Genomic DNA, 20,697 nt, shown 5'->3' on the forward strand with positions numbered 1-20,697 from the left:
TTACGGAGACAGGAGGTTCATACCTCAAGTCCTGGTGTCCCTGACAGTCCAGGCAATCCACGAATGCCCTTTATAAGAGTTGAAGGAAAGAAAAAACAATACAGTGAGAAAAGGAGAGTGAGAAAGAGAGAAATCAAAATTTCTCAGAAAAATGTGCCATTTACAAGAACATTTCGGAATAGATATTATAATGAAAGGAAAGGGAAAGATTCTGCATTACAGAAATAGAAATAACAGACATTTTAATTTCTATAAAAATACATTTGGATAGACGATTTTTACTTTATTTTGCATTACACACTAATAAAGTTTAATTTCTCACTAATTTAATTTCTCACTAACATGCTGTCAAGATTTGTTCATGTTGTGTGTGTGTGTGTGTGCAAACACATGGCCTGTGTTTTGGGCATGTGATTGCGTTGTCTTGTGTTGTTTACCACGCCCCCTTGTTCTCCTCGTTAGTCTTTTGTTCATCGGTGTCACCTGTGCCCTGGTGATAATGTCTCTTATTTAAGGTCCTGGTGTTTGTTACTCGGTGCTTGTTCGTTTTGTATCTTGTCCTCCTGTTCGGTGAGCTGTTTATTCCTGTGATCAGAGTTTGTATCCTGCCTGTTAGTTCTAGTCTTATGTTATTGTCAAGTTTATTAGTCTAGTCCTGTCATTGTTCATTTGCCCCCTCGAGGGTCTTTGTTTTCTGTCTGTTTAATAAATCCATGTTTCATTTATTATTGTCTGCATTTGGGTTCATATCCGCATAACGTGACAGAACGAACAAGCCATTTTTTGAACCCAGCAGACAATATGTCTTTTCCTGCAAGAGGCCAGTCGGAGGATCACGAAGAATGGTGGCTGACGCTAACCACTGATATGAAGGGAGGTAGGACTCCGTTTCCTCCCCAAGGAGAGGAGTTCCTGGAGAGATATGTCCAGAGGGTGGATGAGAAGAGGGGATTCATGCCAGAGATCCTCTTAAACTCCTTTTTCATCGCGGGTCTCAATGCACCTCCTCCTATGTGTGAACGAGAGGGGCTGATCCGACGCCCGTTCAGTGAAGTGGTGAACTGTGTGTGTCGGGGAGAGCGACAGGATCCTACTAGGACATCTTCATCATTGCCGGTGGTCCCGGAAGGTCGCGTCCTGGCCGTCACAGCGCTTGGGGACCATGTTTCCTTCATCTCGACTCCCAAAGCACCCGCTGTAGCTGGAAACCTTCGCGGAAAGCAAGGAGGAGGGGTGTCGAGGGAGTCTGCATCGGAAGCCGCATCTACTGAGTCAGCATTGCCGGTGGTGGTCCCTCCACTTGTTGTAACGGTCCCAGTACCAATTACAAATCCAGATATGGTTTCTGCTCCGCGGTCAAGGAGGAGAAGGAGGAAAGCTTCATGTCCTCCGTCCCAGTTTTTTCCGGGACCCACATCGACTCTCCAGGCCGCTGCGGCCAGTCCTGTCCATGCTGAGGTAGATGGGAGAAGGACCGAGTCCAGCACTGTCCCAGCCAAGGAGTCCAGGCTCGTCCACGCTGAGGTAGATGGGAAGGTGAACGTGTCCAGCCCTGTCCCAGCTAAGGAGCCCAGTCCGGTCTCAGCTTCAGAACCGTCAGCTACACCGTTTGTCTCAGGGTCACAGTCATCTGTTTTGTTCCCTGTGGTTCCCCTGGTTACCCCTGCTACTGTGTTACCCCGATCTGTTCTCCCCAAGACTGTACCTTATGTGTCTCCACCCAGACCTGTTCGGTTTTCTTGCCCTCAACCCTCGGCCATGTCCAGTGAGTCTAGGACCGTTGCTTCACCGATCCATTCTGGACCCCTGCCGATGAACTCTTTTGTTCCCCCACCCCCCCTCCCTTGTGTGTTATTTTTATTGAGTCACCCCAATCCTGTTATTATGTACTCTTGTTTGCCATTGTTGTTAGTAGTTATGTTTTGTTGGTTTGTGTTTGAGTTACAGTCTGTTATGTCTCATGTGGAGCGTCTGGTAGCCGCTCCGTGAGACGGGGGTTATGTCAAGATTTGTTCATGTTGTGTGTGTGTGTGTGTGCAAACACATGGCCTGTGTTTTGGGCATGTGATTGCGTTGTCTTGTGTTGTTTACCACGCCCCCTTGTTCTCCTCGTTAGTCTTTTGTTCATCGGTGTCACCTGTGCCCTGGTGATAATGTCTCTTATTTAAGGTCCTGGTGTTTGTTACTCGGTGCTTGTTCGTTTTGTATCTTGTCCTCCTGTTCGGTGAGCTGTTTATTCCTGTGATCAGAGTTTGTATCCTGCCTGTTAGTTCTAGTCTTATGTTATTGTCAAGTTTATTAGTCTAGTCCTGTCATTGTTCATTTGCCCCCTCGAGGGTCTTTGTTTTCTGTCTGTTTAATAAATCCATGTTTCATTTATTATTGTCTGCATTTGGGTTCATATCCGCATAACGTGACACATGCTGACTGCTTTACAATCTGTTCCCCTGATGTGCATCATGAAAAACATTGCACAACATTTGGTCACACTTTATTTTAAGGTGTCCGTGTTACAGTTTAATTAAGTACTGAGTATTAATAATTAACTACATACTTACTATAGGGTTAGGTTTAGGTTGCCATGTAATTATGCATAATTTATAGTTATTACTACAGTAACTACATGTAACGTGTAATAAGGACACTGTAAAATAAAGTGTTACCCACATTTTTTCACAGGCTTTATTTACCTGTATCCCTTGTGAGCCTTCAGAACCTTTTTCACCCTAGTGAAAGAAGAGAAAATGCTGAACACAATGCATTAAAATCACAAGATTTTTCAAGAGGACATGAGACTTCCACGGTCGAAAAAAATAAATAACAAATTTGTGTGTCCATGCTTTTAAAATACCTTCTTTTAAACCCTCTACTAACATCTGATGGATCAAAGAGAAAGCTGGACTGAGCGTTTTGATTGGCTGTCCATTGTATTGATTAAAATACAGCTTTTATATTTTCCTTTTTTTGGAGACAAGACTTTTAAACAATATCCGGCAGTAGTTAAACCTTTTAATGATCTTACAAACTGTTGTGGATGCATGACAAATGATGGTAATGTGTGGCTACTAACCTGGTCTCCTTTCTCTCCTTTCTGGCCTTTATCACCTCCTTCCCCCTCATAGATTATAGAGAGCGGAAACAAAATAATGCATAGAGGTTATTAATGGAAGAAACGCTTAATTATATTTCTAAAGTACACAGTGCAAATGGCATTTATGCCACCCCTGAGCAGCATTAAACATTCAGTGTAAATGCCATTTCAGAAGAGCTTCAGTGTCACCTTTGCTGTGTACATTTGGCATCAGACACCACTGTATTTCAAAATATTTCAATGTTGTAAAAAGCCTAACTCATCTAAACTTACAGGTCCAGAAGGTAGTCTCAGTCCATGTGCTGTCATGACCTGAATAAAGAAAAAAGATGATCTTTAATATTGATGTCAACTTATGCTGTTGCAGAAAACCATCATGAGAGGCAATTGACTGCGGGGTACATGTGCTAGAATGATCCCATCAGTTATGATTTAATGTTTTCTCACGCTCTGCTCTTAGATCTCAGTTCATTGAAAACCTCAACATCTCCACACAAGAATAAAACAGAAGCTTCCCCTCTCTCTGTCTGGATGGCCTCTATGTGAGAGATTAACATTAATCCAGGGCTTATGACATTTAAAATGCCAAGAGCCTTTCACTGCAACAAGAACCTCGAGAAATACAGACCCTCTTCAAGGCACATGGTGGTGAATTCTGAATCTGCTTTATGGCTTTCCATTTACCCATTAACTACCAGTGCTCAGCAGGGTTTAGTAGCCTGTCAGTCATTCCGACGGCTTTCAGTCAACGGTGAAAGACAGATCGTTTCGTTGGATTCATCTACTGTCTTTCATGCGGTGTAAAACAACCATGAATAAAGATGAAACAACAGGAGGCCGGATGTAACTTCAAGACAAAGTTGGTCTAGAGAAAAAAATGTGGATTTTTTTCTTGTTCATTGTGGTGAATAAAAGCATGCCAAATATATGAGCTCTGCTCCCAAACCTATAGTAAGATTCATAGCTTTATAATCCCTGCATAGGAAGTTGCCTTCTAAGACATCCTAAGTGAAATGGAAACACTGGACTCACCAATGATTCCAACACAGTTCAGTGTAAGAATGTTAATGACACAATACTGTAAACATAAAAATATATTGCACACAAATATTGGGCAATAATGTCATTTTTAAGAATTTTTTTAAAACAAAAAATTAAATATACTGAATAGTTTCATAAAATACGGAAAATAACTTTGTTATTCTCTCTTTGTCTTTTGTCGTCTGATTACAATGGCAGACAGCAGCAGACCTGTGTATTAGGCTGCTGTCACTTTAAGACCGAATGCACAAATCCAATATATTGACTGACGAGCATCTGATTTTCTCCCTATTGTTTACGTTCACCAAACGTAACGCCAAAATTAACGGATCTTAGAAGATTTAGATCTCTTGCAATTTTCACATTCACCCACGTTTCTTTAACGCTCAAATGTGTCAGTTACTTTAAGCACTCATGTCGCAAGCCATTGACATGGTTTTAAGATTTCAGAAAGCAACAAATGAAAATAAAATGTTGGTGACTGTTCGGTTGCATTTTAAGATCTTTGAAACGTAAATTTAAGACATTTTAAGGATCCGCGGAGACCTTGTATTTTAATATACTTTAATATACTAAATGTAATTTATTCCTGTTATAACAAAGCTGAATTTTCAGCATCATTAGTCCAGTCTTCAGTGTTCAGTTTTATTATTATTAGAGTTGAAAAGTATTTACTTTGAGTATTTCTTTTTTCAAATTAAAATTTTACTGACCCGAATCTTTTTGAACAGTAGTGCAAGTAAAATTTCTTGCCACATGGTATGGCATAAATACTACTAGTGTATATTTATACATTTAGATTTTGTTCGCCTCTGTCAATCAATCATCTTAGATAACTTTCTTTAAGGATAAAAGTGATACTGCCTTGAATTATGCCAAAATTACAGCATCTAAGAAGGCAGCTTATTTTTGCAATTTTTTGGACCTGCATCAGCAGTGAAACTAATTTATGTATAGGTAGGCAGCTCACAAGGTTTTAAAAAAAGAGCTTTGTTGTGCAATACATCATCATAAAACAAGTAAAAAAAAAAAAAAAGAAAAAGGAATCCATTGAACTCAGTTGAGCACAACCATACATTGACTTGCTCTAGTCTGAGCTCAGAAAAACAGCTAATTACCATTTAACAAGAATGCAATTAAAATCTTGAAATGGGATTTAGGTTATAGTTGTTCAAAGATTTTTTTTTCCCTTGGACAGAAAAAACACACATTAATTACACATCCTTAATTAAAAGAGAACTAGCTCTAAACAACATGCTCCATTCAGAGCCAGTTACAATCAAATTATAAACTAAAGAGGAAACCATGAGAGAATAATCAAACTCTTAAAAGCCAGTTCATATTTGAGTCACCCATCATCGTAATTAGCCGTTTCAGAACAGGAGAAACAACAAAAAAGATTCTTTAGTCTTCCTCAATCTTTGTAAATTGGTTTAAAAGGGCCACAGTCATCTCACTTTCCCATTTAGCTAGAGATTCACACAGCAGGCAGCATCAATTGATTTTGTGCCCTGCTGTCAAATCGCACCCCTCTCCCCATCCCCTTTGATTTAATTGACACCGGCGATGCTGTTCCAAACCTGCAAATTTCTTGCTAAGTGCGACCAGAAAGCTTTCGGCTTCCCGGCTTTCAAAGGTTTTCTTATTAGTGGCCAGTCAGCAGAGATGAAGCTGATGAACAGTGCTGAATTGATGCAGTACACTCTCCACTGTCCGTACTAGGAAATATGTTGGTGCTGGTAGTTAATTTCAACTTGGATGAATATAAAAATACAGAATGAACAAGAAATACAGAAATCCTAGATTGCGTTTTCATGTGGAAGCGTCTTCCCGGATGTATGAAAGTGAGCGAATTGTTCTCATCGATCATGTGTATTTTCAAATAAGCATCGAAGTTCAAATTAAACTGAATTTATTATGAAAATTAAGCATTGAACGCTACAGGGTTTCTTTTAGAGAAAGTAATTTAGGTGATCTTTTAATGAAACATGGGTAAGAAAATGTGAAATTATTAAGCAGAATATACAGGAAGTTGATCAAGTTACTCAAATATCTGCATTTTAACATATGCTACTGTTTCAAAGTTTGGGGTCAGACTTTTTTTTTTAAAGGAATTCTTATTTTCATTCAGCAAGGATGCACTAAATTGATCAAAAGTGAGAATAACAACTTTGTTACAAAAATATATATATATTTTTATATTATACTCTTTTAAACTTTCTATTAATCAAAGAATCTTGAAAATCACTGTTTCCACAAACCTTTAAACTGTACATCTGTTTTCAACATTGATAATAATAAGAAATGTTAAACAGCTAATATGCATATTAGAATGATTTCTGAAGGGTCATGTAACAATAAAGACAATGGGGTAATGATGCTGAAAAACAATGGAGTAATGATGCTGAAAATTCAGCTGTGGATTCACATGAATAAATTAATAAATATCAAACTATCAAGATATTTATATCAAGTTATCTTTGTCTTAGAATCTTACAGACTCCAAACGTTTGAACGGTAGTACAAATAATAATTATTTGTTTACACTAGTTTTGTACCCATAACTATTTTCTACCAACGATAGTTTAAAATGTACGGAGCCCTTAAAGGGACATGGTGATGGAAAAAATAGTTGGGGGATAATAGCATAGAGATAATAGAAAATACGTTCCATTGCAAAACATATGCGTTCCTCCGGGAAACTTTGCATTTCCTTGCAAAACTTTTGCGTTTCCCTGAGAAACTTTGCTTGCCTCGCAAAACATTTCTGTTCCTCCGAGAAACTTTGCGTTTCCTCGAGAAACTGTGTTGCCTTGCAAAACTTTCACGTTTCCCAGAGAAACTTTGTGTTGCCTCGCAAAACTTTTATGTTCCCCTGAAAAATGTTGCATCCCCAGAGAAATTTTGCGTCCCCTTGCAAATGTTTGCATTCCCTCAAGAAACTGTTCCCAACAGAAACTTTGTGTTCCCCCGAGAAACTTTGCGTTGCCTCACAAAACTTTAGAATTTCCCCCCAAAAACTCACTTTCCCCTGAGAAATTGCATTCCCTAACAAAATGTTTACGTTCTCCCGAGAAACTTTCGATCCCTCACAAAATGTTTGCGTTCCCCTGAGAAACACTGCGTTCCCTCACAAAATGTTTGCGTTCCCCCGAGAAACTTTCGATCCCTCACAAAATGTTTGCGTTCCCCCGAGAAACTATGTTCCCTCACAAAATGTTTGCGTTTCCCATAGAAACTTTGTTCCCTCACAAAATGTTTGCGTTTCCCCGAGAAACTTCGTTCCCTCACAAAATGTTTGCGTTTCCCTGAGAAACTTTCGATCCTTCACAAAAACTTTCGATCCCTCACAAAATGTTTGCGTTCCCCCGAGAAACTTTCGATCCCTCACAAAATGTTTGCGTTCTCCTGAGAAACCACGTTCCCTCACAAAATGTTTGCGTTCCCCTGAGAAACTATGTTCCCTCACAAAATGTTTGCGTTCCCCGAGAAACTTTCGATCCCTCACAAAATGTTTGCGTTCCCCTGAGAAACTACGTTCCCTCACAAAATGTTTGCGTTTCCCTGAAAAACTTCGTTCCCTCACAAAATATTTGCGTTCCCTCACAAAATGTTTGCGTTTCCCTGAGAAACTTCGATCCCTCACAAAATGTTTGCGTTCCCCTGAGAAACTACGTTCCCTCACAAAATGTTTGCGTTCCCCTGAGAAACTACGTTCCCTCACAAAATGTTTGCGTTCCCCCAAGAAACTTTCGATCCCTCACAAAATGTTTGCGTTCCCCTGAGAAACTTCATTCCCTCACAAAATGTTTGCGTTCCCCCAAGAAACTTTGCATTCTCTCACAAAATGTTTGCGTTCCCCCGAGAAAATTCGTTCCCTCACAAAATGTTTGCGTTCCCCCGAGAAACTTTCAATCCCTCACAAAATGTTTGCGTTCCCCCAAGAAACTTTCGATCCCTCACAAAATGTTTGTGTTCCCCTAAGAAACTACGTTCCCTCACAAAATGTTTGCGTTTCCCTGAGAAACTTTGTTCCCTCACAAAATGTTTACGTTCCCCCAAGAAACTTTGCGTTCCCTCACAAAATGTTTACGTTCCCCCGAGAAACTTTGCGTTCCCTCACAAAATGTTTGCGTTTCCCCGAGAAACTGCGTTCCCTCATAAAATGTTTGCGTTTCCCCGAGAAACTGCGTTCCCTCATAAAATGTTTGCGTTGCCCTGAGAAACTTTGCATTCCCTCACAAAATGTTTGCGTTCCCCCGAGAAACTTTGCATTCTCTCACAAAATGTTTGCGTTCCCCCGAGAAAATTCGTTCCCTCACAAAATGTTTGCGTTCCCCCGAGAAACTTTCAATCCCTCACAAAATGTTTGCGTTCCCCCAAGAAACTTTCGATCCCTCACAAAATGTTTGTGTTCCCCTAAGAAACTACGTTCCCTCACAAAATGTTTACGTTCCCCCAAGAAACTTTGCGTTCCCTCACAAAATGTTTACGTTCCCCCAAGAAACTTTGCGTTCCCTCACAAAATGTTTGCGTTTCCCCGAGAAACTGCGTTCCCTCATAAAATGTTTGCGTTGCCCTGAGAAACTTTGCATTCCCTCACAAAATGTTTGCGTTGCCCTGAGAAACTTTTGTGTTTTTTTCCTCTGAGAAACTTTTGTGTTTTATTGCAAGCAAAACGCAAAATTTCTCGGGGGAACGTAAAAGTTTTGCGCGGGAATGCAACGGTTTTGTGAGAGAACGCAAAGTTTATCAGCAGAACACAAAACACTGGCAAGGAAAAGCAAAAGCATTGACATATACATTTTCTTCCCATCTAATTTTTTTTTCATCATGTCCCTTTAGGGGCTCTGTAAAAATGAAAAGTTCAAATGAATCCTAGAGCACTGGCTCTGAATCATTTATCGGAGTGGTTTATGGCATGAAGGCCAATATGTCTGTACTACAGTAGAGAGCATCTGCATGCATCAGAACCTCTGGCTGAACCGGTACAGTACTCACAGGGCCCGCCGGTCCTCTAGGTCCTTCTTCACCCTAAACGAATAATAATAAAAGACACACAAACGCAAAGAAATTAAATCATATGAACCACAGGATTCATTTAATCTGAACTTCAGTCAGTCAAATATGTCTACCTGAGACTACAAAGATCCGTCAAACAAGTGAAAAGATCACCCTCCTTCCAACACACACACACACACACACACACACACACACACACACACACACACACACACACACACACACACACACACACACACACACACACACACACACACACACACACACACACACACACACACACACAACTAACAAATAAAACATGCATTACACACCTTTTGCCCCTTTATTCCACCGGCTCCCTCCAGGCCAGGCAAACCCTGTGGAGTGAAATGTTAGAAGAGATGGATTTATCATGAGGTAAATAAGCACACAAAATCTGATGGAATTTTTAATCAGGCCTCTGAGATGTTTCATACAGGGTCTCCTCTATCACCCTTCTGTCCATCCACTCCTGTGACACCCGGGTCACCCTTCACCCCCTGAAAAACAACAACAGATAATATTGTTGAGGGGTCAACAACCTTCTTAGGGGGTAACCAATGGCATTTAAACTTTTAAAATGTTACTGTTATTGTAAGTTATTATTGTTTATTTTAGAAATTCCCTCGCACAAACATACTTTATTAAATATTATAAATTCATTACAATAAAAAAGTTTGAAGTTGGTAAGCTTTTTTTTATGTTTTGCTCACCAAGATTGCATTTATTTGAACGATTAATATTATGAATTAAGATGAATTAACTATTTTACTATATATTTAAAATCTAAATTTATTTCTGTGATGATAGTTAAATTTTAAGCATCATTACTGCAGTCTTCAGTGTCACATGATCCTTCAGAAATCATTCTAATTATTAATATTTTTTCTCACTTTTTTTAGGATTCTTTGATGAATAGAGTTTAAAAGAACAGCATTTATTTGAAACAGAAATATTCTGTAACAACGTAAAAGTCAAGGATGCACTTTTAATGCATCCTTGGTGAATAAAAGTATTAATAATAATAATAAAAAAATCCTATTGTCCACAAATGTTTGAGTATATGTATTTACATATGTATGAATTTGTATTTGTTTATTTTATATATGTGTAAATATATTTAAAGCTCATCTTTAAAATATTGAATAAAAATTACAATATAAAATATATGAGAAATTGCAAAAATTATTGTAAATAATAGAATAATAGAATCAAAATATTTGAAAGACGAGCATAAATAAAGTGATTAAATTTCAACAGCACTTCACTAACTATAATTTATTTTCCTGACCTTTTTTTCAGGCCAGGAAAATCACAATTTGTAGCAAAGACTAAACTGCAATGAATGTGACACTCAAAAACACATCAAGTTATGACAAGTCAAAGGGGGGAAAAAACACAAAAGCAGAAACACCATTTCAAATAAAGCAGAAAACACTAGAAACAATCTGACGCTGTAATATGTGAGATTCATTCATGCTGTGATGCATGCAGGGAGTCTAGAATCCAGCACCGCAGATATCAAAAAAAAAATTCTCGTGGGGGTGGTTGTGTTGATGCAGTGTTATATGGCACAGTCAAACCGGTCTCTGAACTCTTATTTGATCTAACTTCCATTACACAAATGTTCTCATGTTTGCATAAATCACACATGGTGGTTTACCACTTAATTACAGCCACTAAACATGAAATCAATGTTCCGTAACTCGCCACAGCACATCAAGTCACACAGATAGGACGTGAATTTATCGGCCAATAGATGGCACTTTCTCACTGAAGATGAATTCCTGTCTTACTCTGCGTCCATTTTGAGATGCTGTCCTCTCTCTAGACAATGCAAACTGGCAGACGTAACATGCAGTTACTGTATGGAGTCTGAAAACCATTTTTGGGTTGGATACTCCAATTACACAGAGTTCCTTAAATGATATTAAGATGAAGGATTTAGAATTGCATGCCATGTTTTACCACCAATAACCACATTGAGAGTGTTTTAGGAAGTGTTGGAGAGAAGGGACCATCACAACACAATCATGTGGTGTTTTTACTGGTACGCGCTGCATACTGTACACTGTTCGGCATGCGGTAAAGTCTGACGCATTAAAATTCCTGAGAGGAGCTCCTTGGAAAGGTAATACAATTTGTCTACTCAACCTGGAAAAGGCATTTTCCCCAAATTGTACAAGCTTTTCTTTTCAATAAAATTGCTTACAGGCACAACCAAGCAGACACAAAAGATACCAGCGTGTTTGATTTAATGCCAAAGCTCACAATCTCTGTTCTTCTCTGTAATTGCCACCTCTGATCAGATTGCTGTCTGTTTTGATTGCATCTTTGAGGGCTCTGCACTGCACTTTGCAATCCAATCAGTAAAAAAGCACCACAAGCTTTAAGTTATATTCGAAAAGTTGACATATGTTTTCACTGTCGCTTTAAATTCATTATAAATGCATGATTTTCTTTTTTTATTATCAGCTTTCTGAATGTTTCAATCTCATGATGCAATTTTGAGAGAAATATGGAAATAATAGCCTTCCCTAGTATGTCCCCAGTGTTGCATAGCATTAAGAACCTCATTTAATTAATAATTGAATATCATATCATATCATTGGATTCTATTATCTTAAAACACGATTTATTCAAAAATATAATTAAAAGCTGTCCTTATAAGTTTCCTTGAACAAAAATAAACATTACTAATTAAATACATTTAAAATAATGAAATAAATTAATGGAATTTAAAATAGATAATTACATAAAAAACTTACTAAAAGTTTAATTCCTAAAAAACAAATTTAATAATTAAATTTTAAATACGTTTTAAAAATACATACAAAAAAAATGCGAATAAACGGACTTGAAGGACACAATGCTAATTGATATCAGCTATAAAAGCAATAAAATGGCCGCTCGTTTAAATTATCCTGTGGTCGCTTTAAACTATACAGTATGTAAATGCATTTTCAAATTTTATTAGAGTTGTTGTGAAACTTCATGGAATAAAAACGATCTAAACGATCAAATACACAAGAAAATATATAAAAATGAACAGCTTGGGTAGTATTCAAAGAATATTCAACAAACAGTTGTTTATGTCTTAAGTGGAGGTGTTTAGTTCTGGGTTTTGGTTTCATGTTCATGTTGTCTTGTCTATTAATTAGTAATTCTCATAGTCTTAGATCCTGGTTGTCGTGTGTTTCCCCTTGCCCTCGTGTGATATTGTCATGTGCTTTCCCTGTTCATGTGTCATGTTCTGATTGGTTGTTCAGCTCATGTGTATCTCTGTTCTGTTTTGTGATTGGTTAATTGCCTTGATTGTTGTTAAGTGATCTTGTTAACTGATTAGTCTGCATATAAATAGCCCTCATATTGCCATTCTATTTTGTCTAGCTTTGCTCCCTGTAACCACTGTTATGTTTTATGTTAATGATTAAGTGAAGTCGTTAAAAGTCAAGTCCTTGTTTATTTTGTTTACGTTTATTTGAAGAAAGCTACAAATGGGTTCTTACTGCAACTTGCCTCAGTGGACTTTGTTACAGAGAACCGTAGGTATTGAGTTGCTACCTGCTACCGAAAGCACGTTAACCACAAAACAACTCCCTAATGAAGAGCAGAAATTATTCAGCTCTGAACTCTTGCACTATGAGTCTGCCAAAGCGCTCCCCTCACAGTGTCAGGACAAACGTATGCAGACTGCTACACTGTTCTCAGAGTCCAGTCACAGTCCAGTGCCCGTGTGAACGGGTGGAGATGACACACACACCGCTCATAAGAGCAAATTGGAGTACTGCATAGTGCATACACACTCTCTTTCTGTCTGAGCTCAAAGGTGCAGTGAAGCAAAAAGCCTCTCCCTCTGGTCCTCTTTGTCAAGCACCAGCACCCTCGCCAAACCCCTGTGTAATCCTGAATCCCTGTGTGAAGATTTATAGGAAATGTTCTTGCTGAGGGAATAGTCTTTTACGGCCAGCTGATGATAGACGGTCGCTCGTGATCAGTAATAAAAGCCACGCAGAATGGGCAGAGTCTGAATAGCTCTACTGTGAGCTCGACCACACAATTGCTTTTCTCACTTTGGGCTCTCCTGCTGAGAAAAGCAACTTGAACCAAGATGGTTCACTGGTCTTGCAGCTTGGCGAAACAGCAGTTTTATAGTCCAGTTAGACTCCCTGCCTCACCACTCTAAACCAATCAACAGGCAAATCTGACCAGCTGACGATGGCCCAAAACCGTTTTAAAATCAGTAAATGCAAGGCCATTTACACTTCCATTCGTAAAAGCAGGTGTTGTGTGCACATTTGACCATGTCGACTTATCTCACACATACAAATAAAACACTTTTTAACTTTCCAACATTGTACATGCATACATCTTGGAACCATACATTTTTTTTTCTTTGCCTCACCAAATACTTATATATTTTGTTTGATTAACATTATGTGGTTGAAAGAAATTTGTATAAAAAAAAAGGTAAGGCTAAGGCTAATTTCATTTCATTTCATGGCTAGCATTTTATCTTACACTAACTTTTACAGTATATAGTTGAACAATTAATCGTTTATAAACACCCACACAATCTCAATCCTAAATGACAATGATTCTTTTGTCTAATAACCTTTGACAAGTCATAGCTGAACATTCAAATCTGCACTGGCGCTGCCGCTGACCCAGAGAGAGCAGTTTTCAAGTATAGATATGAAACAGCTTCACAAATCACAGTCTTTTCCAACCACAGTACTGTTATTTCTGTGTTGCAATAGTTCAAATAATCACAGAAGTACTGTGATACAAGTTTACAGTTCTGATACAAACACTGATGTCTACAGTAGCGATCAAAATAGAGCAAATCACCTTTTGAAAGTAACCTGAAGCTTCAAATAAAGATTGTATCAATTACATCGTTAAACCAGTAGGTGGCGAAAAGTGACAGTTAAAAATGTATTTGTCCAAGAATTCAAGAGATTTGTTCAAAAACACCGATTCATCCTGTAATGAAGCAAGTGAAGTCTGAATCATTCATTCAATAGATTCATTCAAAAACACTCATTCATTGAATCATTCATTCAGTAGATTCATTCAAAAACACTGATTCATCCAGTAATGAAGCAAGTGAAGTCTAAAGGGCCGTACACGCCGGGACGAATATCGGCGTGAGTTATTCGGCAGCGTTTTTCAATGCGTTTTTTGTGTTCACACCCAAGCGATTTTCGCTGACGATGAGCCGAGTGAACATGCAAATTCATTCCCTGAGATTAGATGGCGCTTAATACCACTCCATAACAGTTCTCTTTTATCAAGATTTTTGTAGTCGCTGTCGCGTTTGTCACAGTTCTTTATGTTCCGACACCAACGAGACCAGCAGCTCTACATTCATCTTGCCTTCCATCTTCCTCGTCTTATTTCTTCCCGGCAGTGTTTAGACGCTACTCGGCATATATCTTCTTCGCCGTTACGTATTGTGCTCGGCAAGACCGTTTTGTGTTTGAGCGCCCCCAAGTTGTGTTTTACTGTCACTTCAGAAGATCCAGGCACGTGAGCAAAAGCGCCAATCTCATTGGCCGGATAGTTTTTGACGCGGCGCGTCAAACCAAAAAAACGAAGCCGAGGCATTTTTAAAAAAAATGACGCTTTTACGCGTGGCGTTTTTCACGTCGGTGTGCACACTCACATTGGCGCCCTTTGTTTAGTCACGAGGCGTTAAACGTCGGCGAATATCACGCGGGAAATTCTCCCGGGGTGAACAGGCCTTAACCCTTATTTACACTGCACACATCTGCGGTGCATTACGGCACCGACAAGGTTTTGTTCCGTCCTCCACGCGGTGCCAACTCACACCAGGAACATTTCAGAACTAAAGCTTGTAAAACATATAGTTTTTCTTGATTTTTCGTGTTTTTTCTTGATTTTTGGGGGTACGTCTACCGTAGTTTAGTTGGCTAATTGTTATGTTTTACCCAGTTTAATTGTTTTTATTGTTGTGTTTATTGCTATGTCCTACTTTGTTGTGCTGTAGCCTACAGACAAAGTTAATACACTTAAAAGTCCCGTTATGAACGGCAAGGATAAAAGATTTGTGTGTTTTAGTCTTTTAAAATACATCCTCAATTACCTTGTATCTATATTTCACATACGCACTCCTATGAGCATGAGGAGAACACTAGTGATGTAGTACTCGAGTCCGGTCTCGAGACCGTTTTCTGCTTTCTCGGACTCGACTCGGACTTGTTCCTTCAAAGACTCGGTCTTGACTCGGACTCGACCCTTCAAAGACTCGGTCTTGACTCGGACTCGGCATAGGCGGTCTCGTCCCCATCACTAGTCCACTAGAATACATGCCACTAGAAAATTGTAATTTGCTCTGCATGTCCGAACTATGATTAAAAAAGTCAGGGTGGGCTTAACATGTTGATGACAGAGCAGCACTGTTAAAGCAGTTTAGAAAAATAGGCAGAAGATGATGCATGTGGTAGGGATTTTTTTAATGATAGTAAAAGCATAGTCCATATTAAGACGTTAAGACTGCTCCTCTAAACAATTCCCAATCTAGCTTAGTCTGTTGGCCTAACTGTTGATTATTAACTGGTAGGGCTGTTTTCGACTAAGGATTTTCATAGTCGAATCTGATTCGTTAGATTTTGCCGTAGTCGACTGATAGTCGAACCTTTTTTTTTTCTTTTTTTTTTTAGATAGCAGCTAGATTTTTTCCATTTCAAACAAAAGAGCTAAAAAACACATATATATCACACATATATGATAACATTTCATAAACATGAGGAGCAATATGAGAGAGAAATTTGGTGATGGTTGTTTAGGTAGGCTACATTAAACCACGTAAAGCTTTTTCACGCCCATGAGAACCGCGTGGAGTCAACTCACAGCCGCTCCGCAGCCCTGCTGAAAATGTGAAGCAGAAACGCTTAATATCAGATAACGTCCATAATAACTGGACTCTGGGTTCGATTTTTTGACCATTTTCAGTGGTTATGAGGAGCAATATGAGAGGGAAATTTGGTAATCGTTGTTTAGGTACATTAAACAACGTAAAGCTTTTTCACGCTGTAACAACATTGGCTATCGAATCATTCGTCGTTGGTTTGAATTAACAAATTCAAATACTCTGTGTTGCTAAAAACATTTCTTCCTGAATACAAAAGCTGGTGCACTTTGAACTCGTGAGTGCAAATCAGGCTTTGGCTCCAGCTAGTCGGCCAATTGACTTTTACGACACTAATTTCACCTCAGAATATACTTTAATTTATGTACAATTACATTAGGCATGTGTGATTTAGTTTGGCTTTATAATAGAGGTGTGGTTTTGAAATGTATTCTTTAATCAATAGTGTTTTAGTTAGAGAATGTTCAACAATATTCTCTGGCAATTGCCTTCCCCCCACTTTGCTGTTTTATTGCCTAAAGGAATGTCCAGCAACAAAGATTTTAGGAGTGGAGCAGTGTTAATCTTTAACCCTACTTAAATCCTACATTTTCTATATGTATAACCATTGAAGAAATATGTAAACCTGAATGTAATTTCTCTTTTCCACGATTGTTCTTCTCTGTGATGGGTTGTTGTATTCTTGTAAACCTTAAAGGAATAATGTTTCAGATGTGCACCGTTGCAATCATAGATATGCCATGTGGATCTTTTTAAAAAGTCTAATTTTCATTCCCACTTGTAAATGCACATCACATTTTAGGTTAGTCTTATTCCCAGTTTGTTAATCGAACTTTTAATACTTATCTTACAGAGTAAGAAGGTACTTCTAGGCCGTAGCTTTTAAACATACCAAATTTGGTCTTGAATTAAACCTCCATATACCCGTAGGAAAGATATGGATACCAAATTATGATAAAATGCATTTTACTGCAGTTATAATTGTTTAACGTAGAAATGGCATGATCCTAAGACTGCCATAAAACATGCAAATCAAACTCATAGTGAGACAAAGAACTTTTCTCCCGCCTGGAATTTCGCATTCCAATTGGCTCAAGCCCCAGGGAGGAGTGAAATTCCTGTGCCCTAGAAAAGCGGTTACACTCCGCGTTCCGTTGAGTTGAGTCCGGTAATTTCTTTTGTCTTGTTTGTTCCTGCTTGTTCGAACCCTCCTCATCAGGGAGACCATCAATGGCTCCCGTTTAGGGGGCTTTATATTTTATTTTCTTTAAGTCTTTTAGTTTTGTTTCGTCTTCGAACTTCAGCCGACAACTTCAACTCAAAGGAAAAGACTCTGTTGAAAATCCCGCGGCGCGCGCTCCTCTTCATTGAGGACGTGCACGAGCACTGCGTCTGAGGAAATTCCTGGCTCCATGGGACCTAGGAAGTCCTCATCTCCGTTTTATTTTCTTTACTAAGTTTTATTTTCATATTCGTTACTCCCTCCACAAAGGGAACCGAACTCTGAATCATGTTTCTGGCCACTTCACGTTTCAGTGAACCTTTAAACTGCGCGCGAGTCTACGCGCCCCGAAGACACGAGGAAACACGCCCCGCTCTTAAAGGAGCTCTTCTTCAGCAAATACAAAGAGAACCATGTGCATGCAAGTATCGATTATTGAATTGAACTTACAATGTGATTTCTTTGTTGTCTCTTACGGGTTACTGTCTGTGATTTTTGCCATGCTGAGATCATCTCGGTGATCTCTCTCGTCCTGAAACTTTAGTTTCACTTTCTCCCTTCCTCTCCCTCTCTCATCTGTTATCCGTTTAGTCTTGTATTTTGTTTACGTTTCCTGTACATACATTTACTCATGTAAATTGTAGAACTTGTATTCCTTAGTTCGATGTAGTATTAGTCCAATTATTAAATTCCATATGCCCTTGACTGACTCTGATTTAATTGCCCATGTTACTTAGTCCCTGAAATGTTCGATCTTAGCTATATGCTTTACCTTGGTAGGCTACGATTTAAGTAACCTAATTTTAGTCTACAAACACCGAGAGTGTCTTTTCAAGGCCTGGAAAAGATACTCTTTCTCGTGTTTGTAAGAAGGATAATTTTCCTTGAGAGTTAATTTAATCTTACGTACAATCTGTTCGCTGGACAAACAAATTGTTTGATAACTAAATTAATTCCATTAAAGTTATCCCATAACTTCGAGCTGAAATAAGAACAATTGATGTATTAATGACGAACCATAACCCGTTATGGTAATCGTTCATATATCAATCTAGTTCAGCTGCGATAAATTAATGTAACTGTAACATACAAAATATTAATCATATTCATGATTAATTATTAAAATTCCCTATAGATCATTTGAGCTAATATTAATATTAATGTACGACCCATTGTTTTTACAACGCACATGAGAACCGTGTGGAGTCAACTCACAGCCGCTCCGCAGCCCTGCTGAAAATGTGAAGCAGAAACGCTTAATATCAGTTCTCTTACGAGAGGTTCTCTCGTATTGCGTAAGTAGCTTACGCATCGGGAAAGTCTTCTTTCTTCGAGATCTGAAGCCAAAAAATTATCCTTAATTTTGTATTCATTGTCAACGCAGTGCAGCAGCCGACAGACCTAGGCAGGCTGTGTAAGCGTGCTCATTGGCCGCTCGGCTGCACCTGCTTAAGCCTATCGGTGAGCGCTATGAACGCGGCAACCAATGAGGGCGCTTCGCGCCCTCCGCGCCCTTCTAACCGTCAGAATGGGCGTGGCCAGCGTGTATATATTCAGCGCTCACAGGCTAAAATTCTGATTTTCTTGTCTTCAGCGAAGCTCTTCGCATCGCTGGATCTGGAGAAGCCGCCGCCGTTGAAACCAGCGACCAGCAAGCCTAGGACAGCGCCTGAAGAAGCCGGCCGCCTTCGCCGCCTTCAGCCTTCCGTGCCTGCTACGCTATCCGGCGTCATATCCTTTTCTCTGCTGTGTGTTCGCCTACTGCAACACACCCTCTTCTCTAAAAGAGCACGGGGCGTTTTTCTAAAAATGCCCCGTTTTTCTTGCGGCTCGTGCCACGCCACGCTCAGCGACGGAGACCGCCATCTCATCTGCGCTCTCTGCCTGGGCCGCGATCACGCCGCCACCGCACTCTCCACGGGCGGCTGCCCCGAGTGCGAGGAACTTTCAATGTCGACCCTGCGGGCTCGGCTTGAAGTTTTCGATCAGCATGTCTCCCCGCCCGTCCCTGCTGGGCCGCGCAAGAAGAAGCGCCGCTCACAGCGACCGCCGGAGACCAACCTGGCGCACAGAAGCTCGCCGGAGTCTCTCCCTCGAGCTTCTCCCTCGCCTTCCCCGCCCCCCCTCTCGGCCGCGCAGCCGCCGGCTCTCGCCCGCGCCTCCGCCGCTTCAGGGGATGAGGCGGATGATTGTGGTGAACACGCCGCGGACAGCTGTTCTCTCCTGGCCTCTGACAGTGAGGAATGGTCCACTGCCTCCTCGTCAGTCCAGGATTCAGGCCGATCTCGAGCGGGCGAGGACGCGGAGCTTTTACGCCTCCTCACGCTAGCTGTCGAACAGCTGGGCCTTGACTGGTCTTCCCCGGAAGAGCCAGCCCCGAACAGACTCGACGGCTGCTTCCTTCACCACCGCCGCCGACAGCCGGCGTCCAGAAATGCACCCTTCCTGCCGGAGCTTCACAGCGAGCTCTCGAAGTCGTGGAATGCTCCATTCTCCGCGAGAGTGTCTTCACATGCCTCATCGACGCTCTCACAGGTTGACGGCGCCGCTGAGAAGGGGTATAATTCCATCCCCCCTGTGGAGGAGGCGGTCGCAGCGCACCTTTGCCCGCCCTCTCGTTGGCGCTCAAAGGCTGCCCTCCCGTCCAAAGCATGCAGGACCACTTCAGCCCTCGTCGGCCGCGCTTTCGCCGCCGCGGGGCAGGCCGCATCAGCACTCCACTCTATGGCAGTACTGCAGATTCTCCAGGCTAACCTCCTCCGTGATCTGGACGAGAAGCGCTCGGAGCCTGCTTCCCTTACGGATTTGAGGAGCGCGACGGACCTTTCCCTTCGCGCCACGAAATCCGCTGCCCAGGCCATTGGAAGGTGCATGGCCTCTCTGTCAGTTACAGAGAGGCATCTCTGGCTCACGCTCGCGGACATGAGGGAGTCTGAGCGCGCGGTGTTTCTCAACGCCCCCCTCTCCCCCACCGGCCTGTTCGGCCCAGCGGTTAGCGGGATCGTCGACCGCTTTTCGGAGGTGAAAAAGACTTCTGAGGCAATGAATTTGTTTCTGCCTCGACGCTCCAGACCCGCTGCACGCCGTCCTTCGGACCAGCCTGCACAAAGCTCTGCCCAGCGTCCAGCTCGACCTCCGTCCTCGCAGCGACGACAGGGCGGCCGCCCTCACTCGCTCGACCAGCCGCGCTAGACCGCCTCCTCCCCGGGGACCCCGGCAGAGGATCGCGGTGAAGCCTGAGCCTCCAAAATCCTCCTAGCCCGAGGAGAGAAGCGACGATTAGGTCCCGCCGCGGCCGGACCGTCGTCAAAGCTTCAAGCTCTGTCAGTCCCCGTTGCCACGGTTACTGCAGACACTCATTTTGCAGCCAACGAGCCGGTGAACTCACCCTCTCGCCTGCACACA

At 41.0% G+C, this 20,697-nt stretch overlaps 1 protein-coding gene across 3 annotated transcripts in view; it reads right to left on the reverse strand.

The window, feature by feature from the left end:
- LOC308681723 (uncharacterized protein) overlaps positions 1-20,697 on the reverse strand; it is a 188,134-nt gene that overhangs the window by 55,390 nt on the left and 112,047 nt on the right. For all 3 annotated transcript variants that reach the window (XM_081350827.1, XM_081350826.1, XM_081350825.1), the window contains 7 exons: positions 9,613-9,675; positions 9,469-9,513; positions 9,134-9,166; positions 3,365-3,403; positions 3,071-3,115; positions 2,691-2,726; positions 24-68 (listed from right to left, as the gene is read on the reverse strand). In XM_081350827.1, coding sequence (XP_081206953.1) covers positions 24-68; positions 2,691-2,726; positions 3,071-3,115; positions 3,365-3,403; positions 9,134-9,166; positions 9,469-9,513; positions 9,613-9,675 — 306 coding nt within the window. The remainder of the gene's footprint in view (positions 1-23; positions 69-2,690; positions 2,727-3,070; positions 3,116-3,364; positions 3,404-9,133; positions 9,167-9,468; positions 9,514-9,612; positions 9,676-20,697) is intronic.

The sequence above is a fragment of the Scardinius erythrophthalmus genome, assembly GCF_964197995.2.
Source record: "Scardinius erythrophthalmus genome assembly, chromosome: 21".
NCBI lineage: Eukaryota > Metazoa > Chordata > Actinopteri > Cypriniformes > Leuciscidae > Scardinius > Scardinius erythrophthalmus.